General features: G+C 46.0%; 1 protein-coding gene across 3 annotated transcripts; it reads right to left on the bottom strand.

Moving 5' to 3' along the window:
- Positions 1-7,698: 7,698 nt before the first annotated feature.
- Positions 7,699-17,669, bottom strand: DNAJC27 (DnaJ heat shock protein family (Hsp40) member C27). Of its 3 annotated transcripts, XR_009557406.1 has the most exons (8): positions 17,435-17,661; positions 15,366-15,448; positions 14,610-14,679; positions 12,965-13,129; positions 12,631-12,753; positions 11,587-11,747; positions 10,837-11,431; positions 7,699-10,786 (listed from the first exon to the last, which is right to left on the bottom strand). XR_009557406.1 is itself a non-coding variant. In XM_035110848.2 (7 exons), exons 1-7 carry the CDS (start codon positions 17,510-17,512, stop codon positions 11,299-11,301), a joined length of 813 nt encoding a protein of 270 aa, XP_034966739.2. In that variant the 5' UTR covers positions 17,513-17,661; the 3' UTR covers positions 7,699-11,298. The 3 variants fall into 3 exon arrangements, 2 of the variants coding, with proteins under 2 accessions (XP_034966739.2, XP_060129161.1); XM_035110848.2 differs by having other exon boundaries at positions 7,699-11,431; XM_060273178.1 differs by lacking the exon at positions 12,965-13,129 and having other exon boundaries at positions 7,699-11,431; positions 17,435-17,669.
- Positions 17,670-20,984: the final 3,315 nt, after the last annotated feature.

The raw sequence follows: 20,984 nt of genomic DNA, 5'->3' as shown, positions 1-20,984 counted from the left end.
CGCAGCTGCAACTGATGGGAGGCGATTTCTCCCGCAGAAAAAGGCAGAGGCAGCAGCGCCCAGTGGTTAGCGGCGGCGGGAGGGAAGGAGAGGTTGGAGCTCCCAAGGAATCCAGGCCAGACGATGCCGAACTAAGACTCTCCAGACCAGGAGGGAAAGGAGAGACGAGATCGGAGGCTGGGCCGCCGGGCTGAGCCGGCCCGCGCCGCCTCTGGGGTGGCCCTCGGCCGGGCTACGGCCAAGGAAGACCCGCTGCAACAGGAGGAGCCGCTTTCGTCGCTCTGGCTCTCCCGGCGGCCCGGCTTGGCCTCTCCCACGCTCCGCTCCGGTGCTGCGGAGCCTGGGAAAGGGAAGGAAATCCCACCCTCCGGCGGCCGCTTGCGGAGGTAACCCTTTCCGCCCCGCGCCCAGGAAGGATGCTCGGCGCGCGAGGGAAGGAAGGGCGCTCTGCACGCGCTCAGGAGCGCGCCGCGCCATCAGCTGGCGGGATGCTCGTGGCCGGCCTTGGTTTCCTTGGGGGCTGGCTGAACGTAAGAAGAGTTTGCTGGATCAGGCCAATGGTCCATCTAGCGTAGGCTTCCCCAAACTTCGGTCCTGCAGATGTTTTGGACTACAATTCCCGTCATCCCTGACCACTGGTCCTCTTAGGTAGGGATCATGGGAGTTGTAGGCCAAAACATCTGGGGGGCCGCAGTTTGGGGATGCCTGATCTAGCGGCTAGCCCAGCATCTTGTTTCCCGCACGCAGGATTTGAGCAGAAGTTCGGCCCCTCCCGTGATTTGCAACAACTGGAGGCAAAGCAAAGCAAATACTGTACCAAATAGTCTGGTGAATTCGCATTACAAATTGCACTGCCATTCTACCGCAACTTCAAACGGGTAGGGGAATATAATTCTAATAAATAGATGGGTTTACAGGATTATTATTTCATAAGGGTTTGGGTCAATAAACAAGCGCAAATAGCCAACACCATGCAAGGTGGTTGCAACTAGATAATGTGAAGTGCTTTCATCACTTGATGGGTGAGCATTTTCTCTTCTTGTGGTTACTATTATTTAGGGTTGCCATATGTCCACTGCCAAAGAGAGGCACTTTGTTCTTGCAGGTTTTCATGCTGCAATTTCACTCCAGTTTAAAACGAGGGTATAAAATGTACTGGGTCTGACAACTGGATGGCACCCAAAAAAACATTTATGTGACTGAAAGGAAACTGCTTGAAACCCAAGAAAGCTGTTGTCGGTCTGTGGAGTCAACACTGGGGCAGAATCATAGAACTGTACCGTTGGAAGGGACCTCAAGGGTCATCTAGTCCAACCACCTGCAATGCAGGAATCTCAGCTAAAGCATCCATGACAGGTGGCTACCCAACCTCTGCTTAAAAACCTCCAAGGAAGGAGAGTCCACCACCTCTTGTGAGAGTAAGTTCCACTACCGAACAGCTCTTACTGACAGAAAGTTCTTCCTGAAGTTTAGTCGGAATCTCCTTTCTTATAACTTTGGTTCAAGTCCTACCCTCCAGAGCAGGAGAAAACAAGCTTGCTCCATCTTCCATGTGACAGCCCTTGAGATATTTGAAAATGGCTATCCTATCTCCTCTCTGTCTCCTTTTCCAGGCTAAACATACCCAGCTCCTTCAACTGTTCCTCATAAGGTTTGGTTTCCAGACCCCTGATCATGTTGGTCGCTCCAACTTGTCAGTATCCTTCTTAAATTGTGGTGCCCAGAACTGGACACAGTATTCCAGGTGGGGTCCGACCAAGGCAGAATAAAGTGATACTATGACTTCCCTTGATCTGGACACTAGACTTGTGTTGATACAGCCTAGAATAGAAAGAATTCACGTTTTTTTTGCTGCTGCATCACACTGTTGCATACGTACTATGCCTTTAAAGCACATTTGAAGCACATTGTTTCCATCAAATATTCTGGGCACTGTTGTTGGTTAAGGGTTGCTGGGAATTTGCTAACTGGGGAAAGAGGAATAAGGGTAATTAACAAATAAATTAAACAGGGTTAGAACATATAAATTAAGCAGGGTTAGCGCTTTACAAAATCAGCTTATTTTTAAATGTCATTTAAAATAACAGTCCCCCTTTAAAAGTAAGCATTAAACCTTAAGGTGACAGTAACAAATTTACCTTATTTTACCTTTACAGCTAATAATAAACAAAGAGCATCTTGCTATTTTTATTACCTTATAAAGTGTGTCTGGCTGGTTTTATACCACATTTAAAACACTACAGTGATTGGAAAGGTGTTGGCAAAGCAATAGAGCGCAGACATTTGGTGGCAGCAGTTGGAAGGTGAATAAGCCATGGTAAATAAAAGCTGGTTTTCCTCACATATCAAGAATAAAAGTGGGGCTGTCTCTACACACCAGGGTTTAGGATTAGGTACAAGAGGGCATTTATTAGTCCAAGCACTTCGTGGAAAAGGTAGCTTTGAGGAGGGGTTTGGAAAAAAAGTAATAGAGGTGCGATGTGCAAGGCAGTTCCAGGTATAAGGAAAAGAAAGAAAGGGATGTGTTTAAATAAAATAAAATCCTATCCTCCCAGTGGCCCACCATAGGATTGTGGCAGCAGAATATTGCCATGTTGGCTAGCCTTTAATTCCATGAACGGATGGTTGCCATCACTGCCTCCTGTGGCAGTGAGTTCCAAGGTTTAACTGCACTACATGAAGAAGTCCTTTCTTTTATCTGTCCTAAATCTTCCAACGTTCAGCTTCGTTGAATGTCTACTAGTTTTGGGACTCAGCTACGCAGCTGCAATTACAATGTTTTAAGTGCGTTATAAAAAAGTGACATAAGATGGCTCAATGGCAAATTGCATATATACAGTATTTGCATACATACAGTTTTTCCATAGCTTGTTCATAGCGTTTTTTAATATCTGCGTAGATCCAGCCCTAGTGTTATCAAAGAGGGAGGGAAACTGAACCCCACTTTCTCCATGCTTCGCCAAGTTTATACACTTCTTCGCCAAGTTTATACACTTTTCCCAGTAAAATAAAAAAAATTCCTTCAGTAGCACCTTAAAGACCAACTACTGTAAGTTTTTATTTTGGTATGAGCTTTCGTGTGTGCATGCACACGAAAGCTCATACCAAAATAAAAACTTAGTTGGTCTTTAAGGTGCTACTGAAGGAATTTTTTTTATTTTGCTTCGACTCAGACCAACACAGCTACCTACCTGTAACTTTTCCCAGTAGTTATGTATAGAAGTGAGAGCTGGACCATAAAGAAGGCTGGTCGCCGAATAATTGATGCTTTTGAATTATGGTGCTGGAGGAGACTCTTGAGAGTCCCATGGACTGCAAGAAGATCAGACCTATCCATTCTGAAGGAAATCAGCCCTGAGTGCTCACAGGAAGGACAGATCGTGAAGCTGAGGCTCCAATACTTTGGCCACCTCATGAGAAGAGAAGATTCCCTTGCAAAGACCCTGATGTTGGGAAAGATGGAGGGCACAAGGAGAAGGGGACGACAGAGGATGAGATGGTTGGACAGTGTTCTCGAAGCTACCAACATGAGTTTGACCAAACTGCGGGAGGCAGTGGAAGACAGAAGTGCCTGGCGTGCTCTGGTCCATGGGGTCACGAAGAGTCGGACACAACTAAACGACTAAACAACAGCAACAACCTTACTCACCTTTATCTAAATCTAGAACATCCCAAACACTGCAACACTTGTTCATAGGAGAATCATTCCACTCCCATTGATAATTTCAGCTGCCCCTGCCCTTTCTGAACCTTTTCCAAGTCTACCATATCCTTTTTTGGGATGAGGCAACCAAAACCGTACACAGTATTCCAATCGCAATTGCACCTTAGATTGGTATAATGGCCAAATGATATCAGTATTTTCTTTTCAGTTCCTTTCCAAGTGATCCCTACCATGGAATTTGCCTTTTCCACACTGCACACTGGATCTCCTTCTTCATCTGCTTCAAACCTCAGCTCTTGTTCCTGGTCAAGTCACCGCCAGTTCAGACCCTGTGAGTTGTATGTGAAATTAAGATGTTTTCACCTTGATTTTATACTTGATTATATTGAATTGCATTAGCCAGTTTACTTCCAATTTACTCAAGTTTGGGCTGGTCCTTTTGGAACATCAACAGTTTGAATCCCCGCGACGGGGTGAGCTCCCGTTGCTCTATCCCAGCTTCTGCCAATCTAGCAGTTTGAAAGCATGCCAGTGGAAGCAGATAAATAGGTACCACTGCGGTGGGAAGCTAAATGGCATTTCCATGCGCTCTGATTTCCATCACGGTGTTCCATTGCGCCAGAAGCGGTATAATCCTGCTGGCCACAAGACCCAGAAAGCTGCCTGTGGACAAATGTCAGCTCCCTCAGCCTGAAAGCAAAAATGACCGCCACACCCCATACACACCTTTGACTGGACTTAACCCTCCAGGGGTCCTTTACCTTTTTACCCTCGTGTGCTTCCAGACCAGGCACGGCTGGTTATCAATAAGATAGCTCAGTCAGTAGAACATGTAGAGCAGGGGTCCCAAACTAAGGCCCGGGGGGCCGGATGCAGCCCAATTGCCTTCTCAATCCGGCCCCCGGACGGTCCAGGAATCAGCATGTTTTTACATGAGTAGAATGTGTCATTTTATTTAAAATGCATCTCCGGGTTATTTGTGGGGCATAGGAATTCATTCATATTTTTTGCCAAAATATAGTCTGGCCCCCCACAAGGTCTGAGGGACAGTGGACCGGCCCCCTGCTGAAAAAGTTCGCTGACCCCTGATGTAGAGCACGAGAGTCTTAATCTCAGAGTTGTGGGTTTGAGACCCACATTGGGCAAAATATTTCTGCATTGCAGGGGATTGGACTAATGACCCTCTTTGGGTCCCACCCAACTCTACGATTCTATGAGTCTACGATTTTCAGTAAACTGCTGTGAAATTCCTATTCATCGTTTATGAATGTGCAGCTCCTTGCTCAGTATTCATTAATACACTTCTTCTCCTTGCCTACATTTCAGTATTCATACATTAGGAGTTATGTAACTCGTTTACGTAACACTTGTCTGGTTGCTGGTGGTACCCAATTCAACATACTATAGGAAACACAGATTTAAATTGTTCAAAGGGATTAAACAGCTGGACCTCTCAAACGGGGGCAGATAAATAAACAAATCCCAAATCCTACAAATGGCCTGAGTTAGCGGTTTGTTAAGGGCGGCTGGGAATCGTAAGTGTTGTATTTTAAATTGTTGCAACTCTTAACCCAACCTGGGACCTCGGGGGGGGGGGGGGAAAGGGTGGACAATAAAATAGTAACTCCTCTTTCTCTGTGGGGGATAAACTACAGCGCCCAGAATTCTTTGAGGGTGGAAATGCGCTTTGAGTGTGTTTTAAAGGTATAGCGTGTACACAGCCTAATATTGTCACTGAATGGGAAGAGTACTGGGTAGAAAAAGGGTCTTTGCCAGCAAGGGGAATGCTGAAAGGGAAACAGGCCTATGCTGTATATTCTCCAAGCCCAATTCAGATAACTGCACAATAGCCTTTTCTTTAAATTCTAACCTCAGCCCACCCCCGCCACCTCTTTGCCCCTTGAAAGTATCGCTGGAGTAGAGACAGACAGAATTTGGCTTTGGAAGATGTGCCTAATCCAACTGCATCAACAACAACAACAACAACAACAACATTGACACTGAAAGCTTTAGGAAAGACCAGCTTTTAAAGCAGAGGTAATAGACTCAGAATACACTTTTTAAGAGCTCTACTTTAAGCATGGGCCTATAGTGCCACCTAGTGGTCACTGAAGTAAAACTCAAGTAGCTTCTCCAGCAGGACTTAATAGAAATGCCCATTACAATAAAAGCTTAGGTGTTCCAGCACAAAGAGAGGGCGACCAGCAAGGCAAGAGGGACATGGGTCCTGTTACGTCACTGGCTGTGCTGGTTCCCAGGTGTGTGTGTGTGTGTGTGTGTGTGTGTGTGTGTGTGTGTGTGTGTTACACAGAGCACATGAAGTTGCCTTATCCTGGTCCATCTTGGTTGGTATTGTCCACACTGACTTGTGGCAACAGTTTGGTGTGTTTCTGGTAGAAGTCTTTCCCACTGCTACCAGGAGATACCAGAGATGGAATCTTGTGCATGCAAAGTTGATGCTCGAAGACTGAGCTACAGAATGGGAAATAAAGGGGTGCAAGAACATTGCAGAAACATGTTCCCCAATCACGTTGGGGCTAATATATCAAGTCAGTGTTTATTCCTCTTTCTGTGATTGGGGGTGGGGGGAGCTTAGGCTTGACAAGAAGAAGAAGAAGAAGAAGAAGAAGAAGAAGAAGAAGAAGAAGAAGAAGAAGAAGAAGAAGAAGAAGAAGAAGAAGAAGAAGAAGAAGAAGAAGATACTGTCCTTCATCCAAAGATCACAGGGCAGTTCACAACATAAAAATACAAAACAATAACAATGAATACAAAATAAAACAAAAACAAGCCAATAACCCCCTCCCACAAACACGTTTAAAAGGCCACAGATTGTTAATCAGCCAAAGGCTGAGTTAAAGAGGGAAGTTTTTGCCTGGTGCATAAAGATGTGTAAGGAAGGAGCCAGGCAAGCCTCTCTGTGGAAAGCGAAGGGAGCAGCTGCAGAAAAGGCCCATTCTCATGCTGCCACTCTTTGGGAAGAGGCACACGAAGAAGGGGTCAGAGGGTAATCGCAGGATCCAGGCTGCTTCATATGGGGAGAGAGGCGGTCCTTGAGGTATTGCAGTCCTGAGCCACATTAGGCTTTATAGGTCAAAAGCAGCCCTTTGAATTGGGCCCAGAAACTAACTGGCAGCCAGTGTAGTCAGGCTGGAATCCATGTCATATCCTCAAACGGTCTTGCCCCAGTGAGCAACCTGGCCACCAAATTCTGCACCAACTGAAGCATTTGGACCATCTTCAGAGGCAGCCCTGCGTATAACACGTTGCAGTAATCTACCAGAGGTTACCAAATAATAGAAAACCAAACTTAGGATATACCAGTCTCTCTCCTGGCTGAGGCCATCATACAGGTTGACCAAGACAGTTTTTGTGCCAAACCGGGCCTAAACCCTGATCAAAATGGATTTAGAAAATCAGTTTCCTCCAAGACTGCCTGATCTGGTCTGTGACCACTCACTCAAGAACCTTATCCAAGAAGGGGAGATTTGTGTCAACTGGTCGGTAGTTACGTTTTCTGAATCCAGGTGGGTTTCTTGAAGAGTGGTCTTACTTACCACTGCCTCTTTCAAGCAGTCAGGGACCACCCCCTCTCACAAGGAGGCATTAATCACCTCCCTGGCCCACCCAGATGTCTCCTTCCTGCTAGTTTTTATCAGCCAAGAGGTGCAAGGGTCCAGAGTGCAAGCGGTTGCCCTGAAAGAACCAAACTTCTTGTCCATATCCTCGAGCCTTACTAACCGAAACTCAGTACAAGTAAAATGGGGGCAGCACTCGCAGGCAAAGGAGTAAAACGAATAAAGCTCTGGGACTGTCATGCCCCGCAACCGAGCCACTCATGAATTAGGGCTGAGGTAGGGGTTGACTCTGCAAATGTCAAATGTATAAATCCAACCCGACCAATTTACTGGACTGGCTCAACAGCACTTCATCAAACCCCAATCAAGCTGCTTTTGTACCCCTTCCATCATTCTAGAAAAGTATACAAGGGTCTCAAAAAGGCAGTAGTGCGCCTGTTCGAAAACACAAGCATCAAGTGTGTTTTAAATCCAATTTAATTTTGTAAAAATATAATACATAAACTTCAAAAGGAGAAACGTTTTCTATGCAAGAACATGCAGGTGTCTGGTGTTCCAACAACTTCAAGTCATCTCACAGTAAGCTGATCCACACCTTCAGATGTCTGGTGAGAGAGGGTGAGTGTAAGTAAATACCAAAAAATACAGTGCATTCAAATCCATTTATCACACAAGGCAGGCTGAGAATGGGGTGGGTGGAGAGTAGGAACTGTTTCTGAAAAACAGAAAATGCTTTGAAAGAGATCCCCTGCCTTTATGGCTTGGAGTTTAAATCACCCTGCATTTACCTTTTTCCACTTTCAGAAGAAAAGCCTGCACTGGGAGGGAATTTTACAGAGAAATCAGTCCCAAGGTCATGATCGCTGAAGGTTCTTGGGTAGATGCAAAGAGGGAGCACACATTTGCTCCACGTCCCAGGCTTATTCCATTTCCCTGCTCATCCAAAGAGGCTGCGCAAGTGAGGATTCAACAGAGATCATGCAAAGCTTAGCTATACAAGCACCCCAAAAATAATGCACTAGCAAACAGTGTACCTCCCATATGCCCCGCTTAGCATGCCAGGATTACATCAAAAGTACAGGAAGCCACTGCCCGTTCTTGGGGGCAGGATCTGACCCGGATAAATCACAGCGGCAATATTGGGTGCTCTGATCTCTTCATGTTGCACTCTGGTTCTGACGGGATGGCATTTTGCCATCTTAGCAGAACAGTTTTGTTACAGAGCAAGACCTCCCAACAAAGTCTTCCCTTGGGGTGGGACAGCTGCTTGCAGCTTCAATAGCCTTATGAAATAAAAACATAAAGGCTCTGCACCCAAAGAGAAGGAGCAGGTTCACATCCGTGGCATTTCTAGGTAGTGAAGGGATTGCCCCTCATCTGAAACCCTGGAGAGCAGCTGCTACTGAGTGTGGCTAGCGCTGGGCTGGCTGGGCCAATGGTCTGAATCACTACAAGGCAGCTTCCTGTGGTGCCAAGCCTGCTCTGGTTTGCACAGCAATCTTTGTCAGGGACCGCACCAACTGCTGAGGGAGCCAGTAGGGCTTGCAGTACCTTCCACAGGTAGAAAAGCTTGCCCTGGAGATGGGAGTTCACAAGGTCAAAAGCTCAACCGAACAAAATGGCAGGGGGAACGAAGGCAGGTCTCAGTCACGCAACACCTTGGGCAGAAAACAAAAGGCAGGAAAGTGCAATCGCAAGGATATACAGCAAAACCTTACGTTCACAGGGAATTTACTCCACAAGGCATTTACAATGGTTAAGACCAGGCACCCCCAAACTGCGGCCCTCCAGATGTTTTGGCCTACAACTCCCATGATCCCTAGCTAACAGGACCAATGGTCGGGGAAGATGGGAATTGTAGTCCAAAACATCTGGAGGGCCGAAGTTTGGGGATGCCTAGTTAAGACTGAGCTTCATGGGCAATTGGAGGGAAAGAAACTACTGTGGGGTCCATACAAGTCTGCAAGCTTAAAACCACTGCCCAAGGCTTAAAGTGCACATGTGAATTAATATATATCTATACACACATCGCAAGAAAGGGCATCACTTTTGGCTCGGTGGGGAGGGGGGCAAATCTCTCCCTCCATTATCTGATCAAAAGCTAAACAGTTTGCACTGAAGGCAGGCAAGAAATGTCAAGGGGTACAGTCTTGCAGTTCTCGCTCATCTCAATCTCTGACCCAAAGGTAATCCACGAGAGAGCTTCCTTTTCCCGTGGTTCAGAGACACTCCAGGAAGCAGGGCTGCAGAGAGAGAATCTCAGTCTTTCCCAGTTGGAACATTTTGGTGCTCCCTGGATAATTTTCTGAAAAGTGGCCTCGTGACACCTGTAGGGGCAAATGCCACTTCATGAGTAGTCAGGCAAAGGGATGCAAAAGATGGCAACTGCAGGGCCTCAGAGGGAATCCTGCTACCTCCCGTCCCTCACAAGCACATTTTCCAGTTAATCTTCCCAGCCAGACAAACCAATTGCCTTAGGAGACTGGAGGAAGGGAAATGAACAGAGGGCATGAGCAAAAGGGGAGGACCCTCTTTTCTCCTCCATTTCCAGTTATGTTTTTGAGGTGTTCTAGATACGGTAGCATTGATGGGGCAGGGTGGGGAGAGGAGTCAGGGAGAGAGGAGGTGGTCTTACTAGTAGTCCATTGGCAAAAAGAAAAGATATAGATTTAAGTTTTCCACAATAGATTACAATTAAAAATCATGTAGCCAATCAACTGGCATAATTCCACATATATTCACTAACCAGATCACTAGAGTTCTTAAAAAAGTGATATTGAGAATGCCGATTCTTACATTTTAGCCTAGTGAAGGGCTAAAAATGGTTTCCTGGGAGTGCAACTCTCTCTCTCTGAACTTGAGAAGCACAACCATTTAGGATCTCAGCTACTCAACCCCATCTTCCTGCTCATGGTGCAGGTTTATCTTTCCCAGTGCTATAATCCGAAATCCTCACCAGAGTAATCACGAACTGCTCTGCAAGGCCAAGTCCCATCCCAGGCACTGAATCCTGTGTTAGTTAGATCAATCATGGGATCTTTGTTGTATATTTTGTTGTTTCATCAGCTTGTAAACCACCTTGTGTGCGGCAATATGGAAAGGCGACATACAATTGAAAGTGAAATGAAAATGAAATGAAAACTGTTTCAGAGAGATTCCATGGCAGAGATTTCACTTTGGACAAAAGGCTATCACAGGCCAGAGAGGGAGTGAAAATAACTCCTTTCTGAATCTGCAGGCACCATGCTCTGACTTGAGAGAGCACTGCCTACTATTTATCCTATTTATTGCCTTATACGGTAGCACTCAAGGATAAAATGTCAGGGAACACTTGGCGAAGCAAGTTTCTTGCTATTTCAGCTTTGAGTCATGAGATTGAGGAGCAACCAGCAAAATTCTGAATCCTGCCTCGCACAACTCAAGTGCCCCTTGAATTCCACTTCAGCAGTTTCCTTCTCTGCCTTAAAGCACCTGGGTCAGCCCACCTCCTAAGCTACTCCTCCCCATGCTCCCGTCTGAGTCGCTATATGCTATGTGAGGTGACCACCTTACACAGCTATGACCATGGGAAAGGGAGGGCAGAGAACTATAGCTCACTCATTGAGGACCATTCGAAAGGAACCGGACACATTGCCAGGCATAGGGTGAAGAGGAGAAAAGGCTGGACTTAAAAGCACCAAGTTTGGGATAACAAAGTACAGAGAGGCCAGAGGAGCAGCTCTTTAAACAAAGAATAAATAATTTTTAGAGACAACTCAATCAAAGGCCAGCTTCCCTGCAGAGGAAAGTACAGCTATGGAGGCATTCAAATGGATTTGGCAATCCACCACAGATGGGCAACCTCACAGATGGACAAGCTGGTTGCAACAGTGCGGGAAACAGTTCTGGATGGTTGAGGAGCACAGCAGGAGGGGAAACAGTCTGTAGTGGTTCCCTCTGGTTCTTGCTCCTACCATCCTTGCTCAAAGGCAACGCTTGAGGTCTCTCATTTGGACTGGAGAAAGGCAGCCCTCTCAAAAGGGATCAGTAGTCCTTGGGAGAAGCTGCTTCCTCCCTTTCTCACTTGATGTTTTTAAGCAAGGCAGTCCGTGCATTGACCACAGCTTTGAAGGCGTCCTCGCTCCCAGGAGCCATGCACTTATCCGGGTGGAGCAGCACCGCCAGCTTCCGATAGGCCTTGTTCACCTCATCCCTGGAGGGAAAGACAGGCATTCATTATGAGCGGCCACCACAAGCACAAGCGTAATAAGCTCCCAAAGTTATAGCTTCGCCCAAAGGCCCCTTCCCATTCTGTCTGCCAAATTCTTCCTTGCTGGCTTCTACACCAGCAGGGATTTCCCCCATTACCTGGTGGCCCCTGGCTTGACACCCAGCATGTCCCAGGAGTCCTTGCTGCTGCGGATTCTTCGGATGGTGTCCGCTTGCTCCTTGGTGAAACTGACGCTCATGCTGACCATGGGCCGCTTTCCCCCATTGTCGCACAAATCAACGATGGCAGAGTAGAAAGTCTACAAGCACACAGAAGGAACAGGTAGCAAAGTTTTGTATGTGCCCGTAGCTCGACAATCCCTATTTCGTTAATGGGACCAAACCTCAGGTCCTTCTGCTACCTCATATCGAGAAACCTGAGAAAGGGAGAACATCTATAGATTTTGTGGGGAAGATCAACTCTTAAACCTACCATCTAGCACCCTCTCATCTCCACTGCTGCTCCTTCCTCAGCCAGTTCCTTTTTTATCTGAAGGGGTCAGAACAGCCACTGCATGGCTCTCTGGGGCTTTCAGTGACCTTCAGACCATTCTTTGGGGTTTTCAGTTCCCTCACATCAATGGCCACTTAGCCACCCCACAGTCAAAAGGAGTTGTCTTCACCTATAATCTGCCAGACCACTGTTCCTTGTCTCTCTTGACCCCAAATCCACAAGGCCTCCCACAGCAGGGCCAGAATCTTGTACTACTAGCTCCTATTGTTTTATTTATTTAAAAGTGAAGGGCTGCTCATTTGAAAGTCATTAAAAACAGATGACAACAAAATGGAATTCAAGCAATTAAGTCATTCCCTGCATTTTAACATGGGACAGGAAAATATATATTTGAGAGAAGACAAGTGGGTGTGTAGGGTGTGAATCCCCAGAGAATGAAAATTGCAGAAGCAACTCTAAAAATTAAAAAGTGGTGATGTGCTCAGCAGGTGCATTGTGATCAGACTCAAAGAAATGTAGAGCTGAAGGGACCCAGAGGGTCATTTAGCCCAACCCCCCTGCAATGCAGAAATAAGCCAAACAAATTGTTTGGGGAATACAACTTCACCTCTAAGGATAACTCTCTTGATATAATTCTTTTACAAAATATTTATTTCATTTGTTGCATTTATTGACACAGTTGGTTTTACCTGGAACATCTCGTTGATTCCTTCTCCAGTCTGAGCAGAAGTCTCAAAATAAAGGAAGCCTCTGCTCTCTGCCCACAGCCGCCCCTCACTTTCGTCCACAGAACGGTGCTTGGTACAATCAACCTGAAACACAAGTGGGTGGGAGGAAGCATGATCCTGGCTCACAGCTACTGACCTATCCTCCATGTCATTACCTAACCTTTTTAAAATCCAGTAATTCACACTGGTAAAGTCTTCCAACTACACTGATTTGTGAGTGGGGGCAGTCTCTGAAAGAGCCCAGTATTACAAGCAAGATTTTCTACACCTTAAGTCTCCTCTTGGGAATAGTTACCTTGTTGGCACAAACTACAAAGACAATATTCTCCATGTTTCCATGTGGTCCAAGTTCCTGCTTCATCTCAGCGAGCCATGAGTCGAGGGCATCAAATGACTCCTTCAGCCCAACATCATACACCAGGATTACGCCCTGCGTGTCCTTGTAAAACTCATTGCGTACCTAACAGAGCACAGAAACAAACAACTAGATATTTTGGACCAAGAGGGTGCTACTGCTACAGGAATGAGAAGTGACCACAAGAACCATATATTATCAACAGAATGGCTTGGGATCTCTGGTTCAGTTTCCCTTTACATGTGTGCCACTGTGGTGTAGTATGGTGTAGTGGTTAAGAGCGGTAGACTCGTAATTTGGTGAACCCTCTGCTCCTCCACATGCAGCTGCTGGGTGACCTTGGGCTATTCACACTTCTCTGAAGTCTCTCAGCCCCACCCACCTCACAGAGTGTTTGTTGTGGGGGAGGAAGGGAAAGGAGATTGTTAGCCGCTTTGATACTCCTTCGGGTAGTGACAGAGCGGGATATCAAATCCAAACTCTTCTTCTTCTCTTCTTTTCAATTGATCTGACACCATGTGTGCAGGCAGAAAAGTGCTGCTGCTGGACTGACCAGCAATCTTAGCAGATCGGTCTGCATCAGGACAGGCCATTATGGCTATGCACAATTTCGTTCCTTTCAGCTCTCTCATGATTCTCAAATAGTTACAGTCATACCTCGGTTTAAGTACGCCTCGGTTTGAGCATTTTCAGTTTAAGTACTCCACGGTACTGTCTGGAACGGATTAATCCACTTTCCATTACTTTCAATAGGAAGTATTTTATTTTGTTTCAATAGGAAAGTTTGCTTCAGGTTAAGTACGCTTCAGGTTAAGTACGGACTTCCGGAACCAATTACACCCATGCTTCGGGTTAAGTACGCTTCAGGTTGAGTACTCCGCAGACCCGTCTGGAACGGATTAATCCACTTTCCATTACTTTCAATGGGAAAGTTCGCTTCAGGTTAAGTACACTTCAGGTTAAGTACAGACTTCCGGAACCAATTGTGTTTGTAAACCGAGGTACCACTGTACTAAGATTTAAAATAGATATCCTACAGTTACAATGACCATAAGCCAAAATGCCCAGCCAATCTATATATGTTAAATGCAAATTAGTCAAAGACCTCCAGGTTCCTGAGACGGTATGAAGTGGGTCACATTTTTCACCATGGAGCAATTTAGCTTGCCAAGATCAGAAGTCTATGGATTTATGTCCTAAACCAGGGGTCGGCAACCTAAGGGCCATGGGGGGCCCATGGGGGTCATTTAACCAGCCCATGAACCCCTGCCGCCCACTCAGGGACCTCTGCTGCCTGCTGAGTCGGCTCCCATGCACCATGCTAAACCAGCGCAGAGCATAGACCGCCTTCCGCGATACTGGCTGGCTTCCCATTGGCTGCAGGAAGCTCCTGCAGCCAATGGGAAGCTGCACATGCCTCCTCTGCGCCGAAAGGAGCGCTGGAAATAGCATTTGCGCATGTGAGCGCACATGCACACACTCCAGCCCACCGTGGCGTCTGCAGGACAGTGAACCGGCTCAAGCCACAAAAGCTTTGCCGACCCTTGTCCTAAACTAATGGCCAGAAAACTGCCACCTAGCTTACCTCATAGAAGAAGGGGTGTCCAGCCATGTCAAAAATATTCACTTTGATTTCCCGATCCCGAACCTGCACTCTGAAAGAAAGAGGAACACAGCCATAAGACACAAGTGCACACACTCCAGACCAAGTTCAACTTTTCTATGACATGGGTATTAGGCAAGCATCGCAACATGACAGTTGAGCACAGATGAATTTTGGTGTGATCACTTAGGGCTCAGTAAAAATCTTCTGGGCTAATCTGTAAAGAAAAATTGTAACTGGATAAATGATCAGTGATGGGCGACACAAAGCATCCAGATTACATACAGGCGATGACCATTTTAGGCACGCCCAATTGACATGCAGTCATGGACGCACGGGTCCTTTAGGACCAAGAAGAGGGCAGAATGGGAGCGGAACATAATGGGGCAGGGTGCAGTTATGTGCACTCCGCCAACATGTGCAGGGAGCAGGAATGGAACCTTTTTAAGGGATTGATCAGAGATGTAAAATCTGCTCCACTGGGATGTGCCCAACGTGTATGCAAAATATAACACACAATGAGATGCCCACATACACCTGCAGTTTCCCAGTAGCAATTTCCATTAATATCATAGCAACAAAATGATGAATGATCTTCCTGTTTCTCTCTCTCTCTCTCTCTCTCTCTCACACACACACACACACACACACACACACACACACACACAAAACGCCTTGGTTCTTATTTTCAGGAGCTGCTGTGTCAAGTGTTGTCTATTGTGAAAGCAGGGTACTCACTTGGTGACACCATAATCGATGCCAATTGTTGCAAGGTACTTGGGCACAAACCTCTTCTCACAGTATCGCTTTATAATGCAGCTCTAAAATGCAAAAGAATGGAGATTGTTACCCAATTGGCTGAGCTGTCTATTCAACCCACTGTATTCCGTATTTTGCCAGGTTTAAGTGCAAAGCACATCTTTTTAAAGCACTTATCTGTATGCGTATGTGCATGACTGGCAAATTTGATTCAATATAAGCTATTTTAAATTTTGTTTTCAACTTAAAAAGCAAAAGGGCAGTTGACACAAGCACACTCCAGTTTGATTAAACCAGGAAGCTTCTAATTAACCATAGGTTTCCTATTTCATCTGAACTGGTAAGCTGTGGTTAATTATAAGCTTCCTAATTATGAATTGCAGCAAAAGGGAAAAGCAAAGAGGCTGAGCAGGCAAAAAGTCCGTGCATATCTTGCTTTAGTAAGCCATGATATGAATGGTTCGGAATACAGTGGAACCTTGGTTTACGCCTACCTCCGTTTATGAAAACCTCCATTTATGAACGCCGCGGACCCGGAAGTGTTTACATCCGGGTTCCGCAGCGTTGGATGCGCAGATGCGATCTGTGCAGCGCGAGCACACATAGAAGTGCTCTATCGGCACTTTGCACACGTGCAGAAGCATGCCTTTGGCGAGCGAATGCCTCGGCAAGCAAACACCTCCGCGGAACGGATTGCGTTCGCAAACCGAGGTACCACTGTATATGTTTTCTATTTTAAAACACCTACAATTTACATCTTCCAAAAAATTGACAGGATAAATTCCCAAGTTATTATAGTTTAAACATGCTGCAATCATTATATATTAACATAATAAGCAAAACAAAAACAAGAAGTCTGCCCCTAAAATTATCATTATGGCCTCGGTCCAGTATACCTGAAGGAGAGTCTCCACACCCATTGTTCTGCCCAGACACTGAGGTCCAGTCCCGAGGGCCTTCTGGCAGTTCCCTCAGTGTGAGAAGCCAAGTTGCAGGGAACCAGGCAAAGGGCCTTCTCGGTAGTGGCGCCTGCCCTGTGGAATGCCCTCCCATCAGATGTCAAAGAGAAAAACAACTACCAGATTTTTAGAAGACATCTGAAGGCAGCCCTGTTTAGGGAGACTTTTAATGTTTAATAAATTAATTGTATTTTATTTTTCTGTTGGAAACAGAAGTGGCTGGGGAATAAATAAATAAATATGATCAACAACAACAACAATGGAAGCAAAACTTCCCAAACTCGTCAAATGTCAGTGTTTGTAGGGGGAAAATGGGTGACCTATTATACTTCTACTGTTTGTGGATGAAATCCAATGGATTCCCCTTCCCCAGCGGCACTCAACCAAAGCCAACTCAAAGAGGATTGGGTGGCTCTTTATTTATTTTCAAATTAAAAGATAATGATTTGTGTGTCCTGGTTGGATAAAACGGTGAGGGTCCGGCAAAGCGGGAAACGAGTCCTCCATACGCCCCTCTCACCTAATGTACCTCGCAGGGTTGTAGTGAGCGTGGGCGGTAATCAGAACCATGTTATGCTGCCTTAATTGAGTCCCTTGGAGGAAAGTCAGTATATAAACATTAGTATATACTGTATGTGTGTGTGTGTGTGTTATCTTTGCATATACCATATATATATATACACACATACAAGATACCAGGCACCAACAAAGTCTGCCCTCCAGATGTTTTGGGACTACAACTCTCATCATCCCTGACCACTGGTCCTGTTAGCTAGTGATGATGGGAATTGTAGTCCCAAAACATCTGGAGGGCCGAGTTTGGGGATGCCTGCAATATACATATATGCAAATATAACACAACAGATAAGGATTACAGATAAGGATTGCTCCTCCCCTCCCAGAAGCCTTTGCGCTTGGCCAAAGAATAAGCGCCCGTCGCCCCACCCCACGCTAACGCCCAACTGCCATAACGGCCAAAACGGCAGGGGGGCGACCGACTGGTTGCGCGCCTTGTCACTCCCCGTCCCGCGAGCCAATAAGGCGCCTCCTTCCCTTCCCCTCCCCGCCCCACCCCCTCCTACCTCTTACCTTGCCCACCTCCGCGTTGCCCATGGAGATAACTTTAATTCTCAGCGCCTTCCGCGGCTCTTTCCGCTTCGCCTCCATCTCTCGAAGGGCGCGGGCTGGACTCGCTGAGGCTCAAGGGAACCCCTCGCCACCGCCGCCGCCCCGAACCCCGGCCCGCGCGCCAGCCTCTTCCGCTGCCCCGCTCCCCATGGCCCGCTTGACGACAGCGGCGACGCGGCTGCTTAGGACCCGGGCAACTCTTCGCGAGATTTCCCGATCTTTGCGAGAGCAGGTCGAGAAGCCGTCGCGCAACGCGAGAGCTGGGAAAATCTCGCGAGAATGAACCAAACTGGCTTCCCGCCTCTTCAGCTCAGTCCTGTTGGTTCAGAAGAGAAGGCAGGCGCCCTTAGGGCTGCCCTGCAGGGTTACCTTTGCCTAAAATGGTCATCGCCTGTATGTAATCTGGATGCCTATGTGTCGCCCTTCACTGCTCATTTATCCAGTTACAATTTTTCTTTGCAGATTAGCCCAGAAGGTTTTTACTGAGCCCTAAGTGATCACACCAAAATTCATCTGTGCTCAACTGTCATGTTGCGATGCTTGCCTAATACCCGTGATGGTTGCCTAATACCCATGCGACACTCCCCCCCCCCCGAACCAAGGACATTAGTAACTATACAACCTTCAGAAGACATCTGAAGGCAGCTCTGTATAGGGAAGTTTTTAAATGTCAGATGGGTAGGGTATAAAGAAATAATAAAACTATTATGGAATAGGATGCCCCTATTTTCATCAGAGAAATGTTGGACAGTGTGCGATATTGTGGGCCAGGGCTGCCAACTTTTGAAGGTGTCCCTTTAGGTATTCATCTAACAGTACTTAAAAACATGCTAATGCATTTATTATTCTTTATTTGCAAAATAACATCCAGCTTCTGTAAATCCAGGACTGTCCCTGGAAAGTAAAATAAAAAAATTCCTTCAGTAGCACCTTAAAGACCAACTAAGTTTATATTTTGGTATGAGCTTTCGTGTGCATGCACACTTCTTCAGATACACCCTGGAAAGTAAAACGATACTTGGAGGATCTGATATCAGGCATACTTGCCTAAGGATACAGCCTTGCATTAGCTTTCTATATTACAATCCAGTTCATCAGATGCTTGAAGTGTTCTCCTGAGGTACTGGTATACTGTATATACACATGGTAGGGGCAGCAGGGAGTGAGGAGGTTTGTAAACAGGGAGGGCAGAAGGACATTAAATGTAGAAATACACAGACAAAAGGTATTCACACAGACACACTTATCATTGATACCATAGGCATCTTGGCATTGGTAAGACAATTAAACATGTAGTGCAATTAAAAAAGCAACACCATTAGTCCTGACCTGATCAGTGCTATTTTTCGCCATGAATGCCTCCCTTGTTCTCTTATAATGGCAATGGCACTTTCCCGAGAAGTGCCAGGACTGCGTTTCGGTGAGTCCTGGCTGGAAAAAAACCTGATCCTGATTGTTCAGAAGTGATAGCACTGAAGCCCTTGATGGATGTGCAATTCAGCAGTTTCATATTGTGGTCTTTGTTCCAATATGGCTATTGTAAAATCAGAATTCAAGGTGGCATTTGACTCACTTTGACTCAGAGTAGATCCACTGAGTAGTCCTGTTCATTATTTTCTATGGATCTACCTTGAGTAAAAGTTAAATACCGTACCACCCAAAGTCTTTATCCCTAATCCTAATCCTAAACGTGATAGTTTGGAAGGTAGTCAGATTTGAAGCTGTAAAGCACATGATAGGAAGCAAGAAATGGTTAGCAGCAATAGCAACATCTAATTAATGCAAAATGCAGTTTACATAGCGGCATAGTTACAAACTGAAAACAGAAACTGGGGAGGAACAACTCCACAAAGTCTCCATTTCAATCCCAGGCTTTTAGATCTGCCTAGTTCAATGGCAAGAAATATAATGCAAGGAATGAACAAACAGTGAATTATGGAGTTCTTTTCTTCTATTCATTAAAAAAAACCAACCCAACCTTACAGATGTGCTTTGTTTTCTCTCCCCAAACCCTGCTCATCCCATCCCAGTTATATTTATAATGGTTACAAATGGCTTTGGTTGGTAGATGTCAGATAAGCCTTGCACATCTCAAGAGTGCACTGATGTTTTAAATTAAATCAGATCAATGAGCCTCTCTTTAATTCTTGCACGTCTACAAGGTATGCTTGGGAATATTTAAGGGCCCCCTTTTCCTGTTGTAACGTGAAGGATGGACTTGATGCCTTGACGTTTTCATGCAGCACTGAGACACAGCAGGGCCATTTATAAATAGTCAACCGGGTGCTTTGTGTAACGTGCACTTGGATTTAGGGCCAAACAGGACGTTTGATGAAAAACAGGGTCTTCTGAAATGTGGTTGATTAGAGCAGGGACTGACCAGAGCAACGGGATGTGTGGGGGGTGCTAAAATAGTGCACATCCGGAAACCAGATGCCATTTCAGGTGGGCGCTGATTTCAAGTTTGCAAATCATCTTGAGAGTTGTTCTCTAACACTGCCCAGATGGAGCCATTAAAACTGGCCAGAGTCAAGGTGAATACTCATGAGTATATTGCATTTTAATCCATAGCTGCACTGAATTGCACCTCTAATGGTGCTATTGTCCAATTTATTTTAATCTTGGACTATTGGTTGTTGTGTGCTTTATTGCTGTAACCCACCCTGGGGTCCATGGGAAAACAGAGTGAGGCAAATAGCGTTGATACGAGGTCATGTTCCAGGGCCAGATTTAGGTTTGATGAGGCTCCAGCTGTCCTTTGTCAACAACAATTTGTCACTGTTGTATGTGTTGAATATATGCTATATGGTAATTTATGGACCTAATAGGTATCTAAAGCCATTTGCACATAACAAAATATGTATTTTATCAAAGTACATCCAGGATTTTTCCCCCTTTAATTTTTTTGGGGGCCCCCAAGAGAGTGGGGCCCTAAGCTATAGCTTGTTTATCTTATACGTAAATCCGGCACTGTCAAGTTCTAGGCTTAAGAGATGAAATAAAAACTTGACAGATTGCTGGGTTCCAGATGCCATCCACCCAAGAGGCCTCAAAGAATTCAAATGTGAGCCGTGAGGACTCTCCAGCTCTCTTCTGCCACTTCTGGGTTTGAATAGAATTTAATTATTTCGATTGTGCATAACTGGGGTGAGGGGATGCCTGCATTTAAAAGTTCTAACAGCCCAAATCCCCATGCTATACTGCTGCTTGCTTTTGTGACCATAAAACTACTGGGGGGCTCTCTCTTTTGCTAGAGACAGTGATGTAGTGTGGAGTGGCAGTGGAGGGGGGACTGTGGCCCCAGGTGCAAAATTCTGAGGGGGCACAACCAGGTGCTCCCATGCAGGCAGCAGCTTCTTCGCCCTGGCACAGCACAGCCCTGCTTGGCTCCGCTGGGGAAGGCATTCTGGTGGTGTCAGCGGCTTGCCCGCCCTGGGCCCCAGCAACCCCCCAATACGCCACTGACAAGAGAGTGAATTTAGCCCCTTCTCTTAGCCCCAACTCTTTTATA

The sequence above is a fragment of the Zootoca vivipara genome, chromosome 3 (genome assembly GCF_963506605.1).
Source record: "Zootoca vivipara chromosome 3, rZooViv1.1, whole genome shotgun sequence".
NCBI lineage: Eukaryota > Metazoa > Chordata > Lepidosauria > Squamata > Lacertidae > Zootoca > Zootoca vivipara.
Note: the sequence above shows the minus strand (reverse complement) of the source record. Positions and strands in the feature narration are given on the sequence as shown.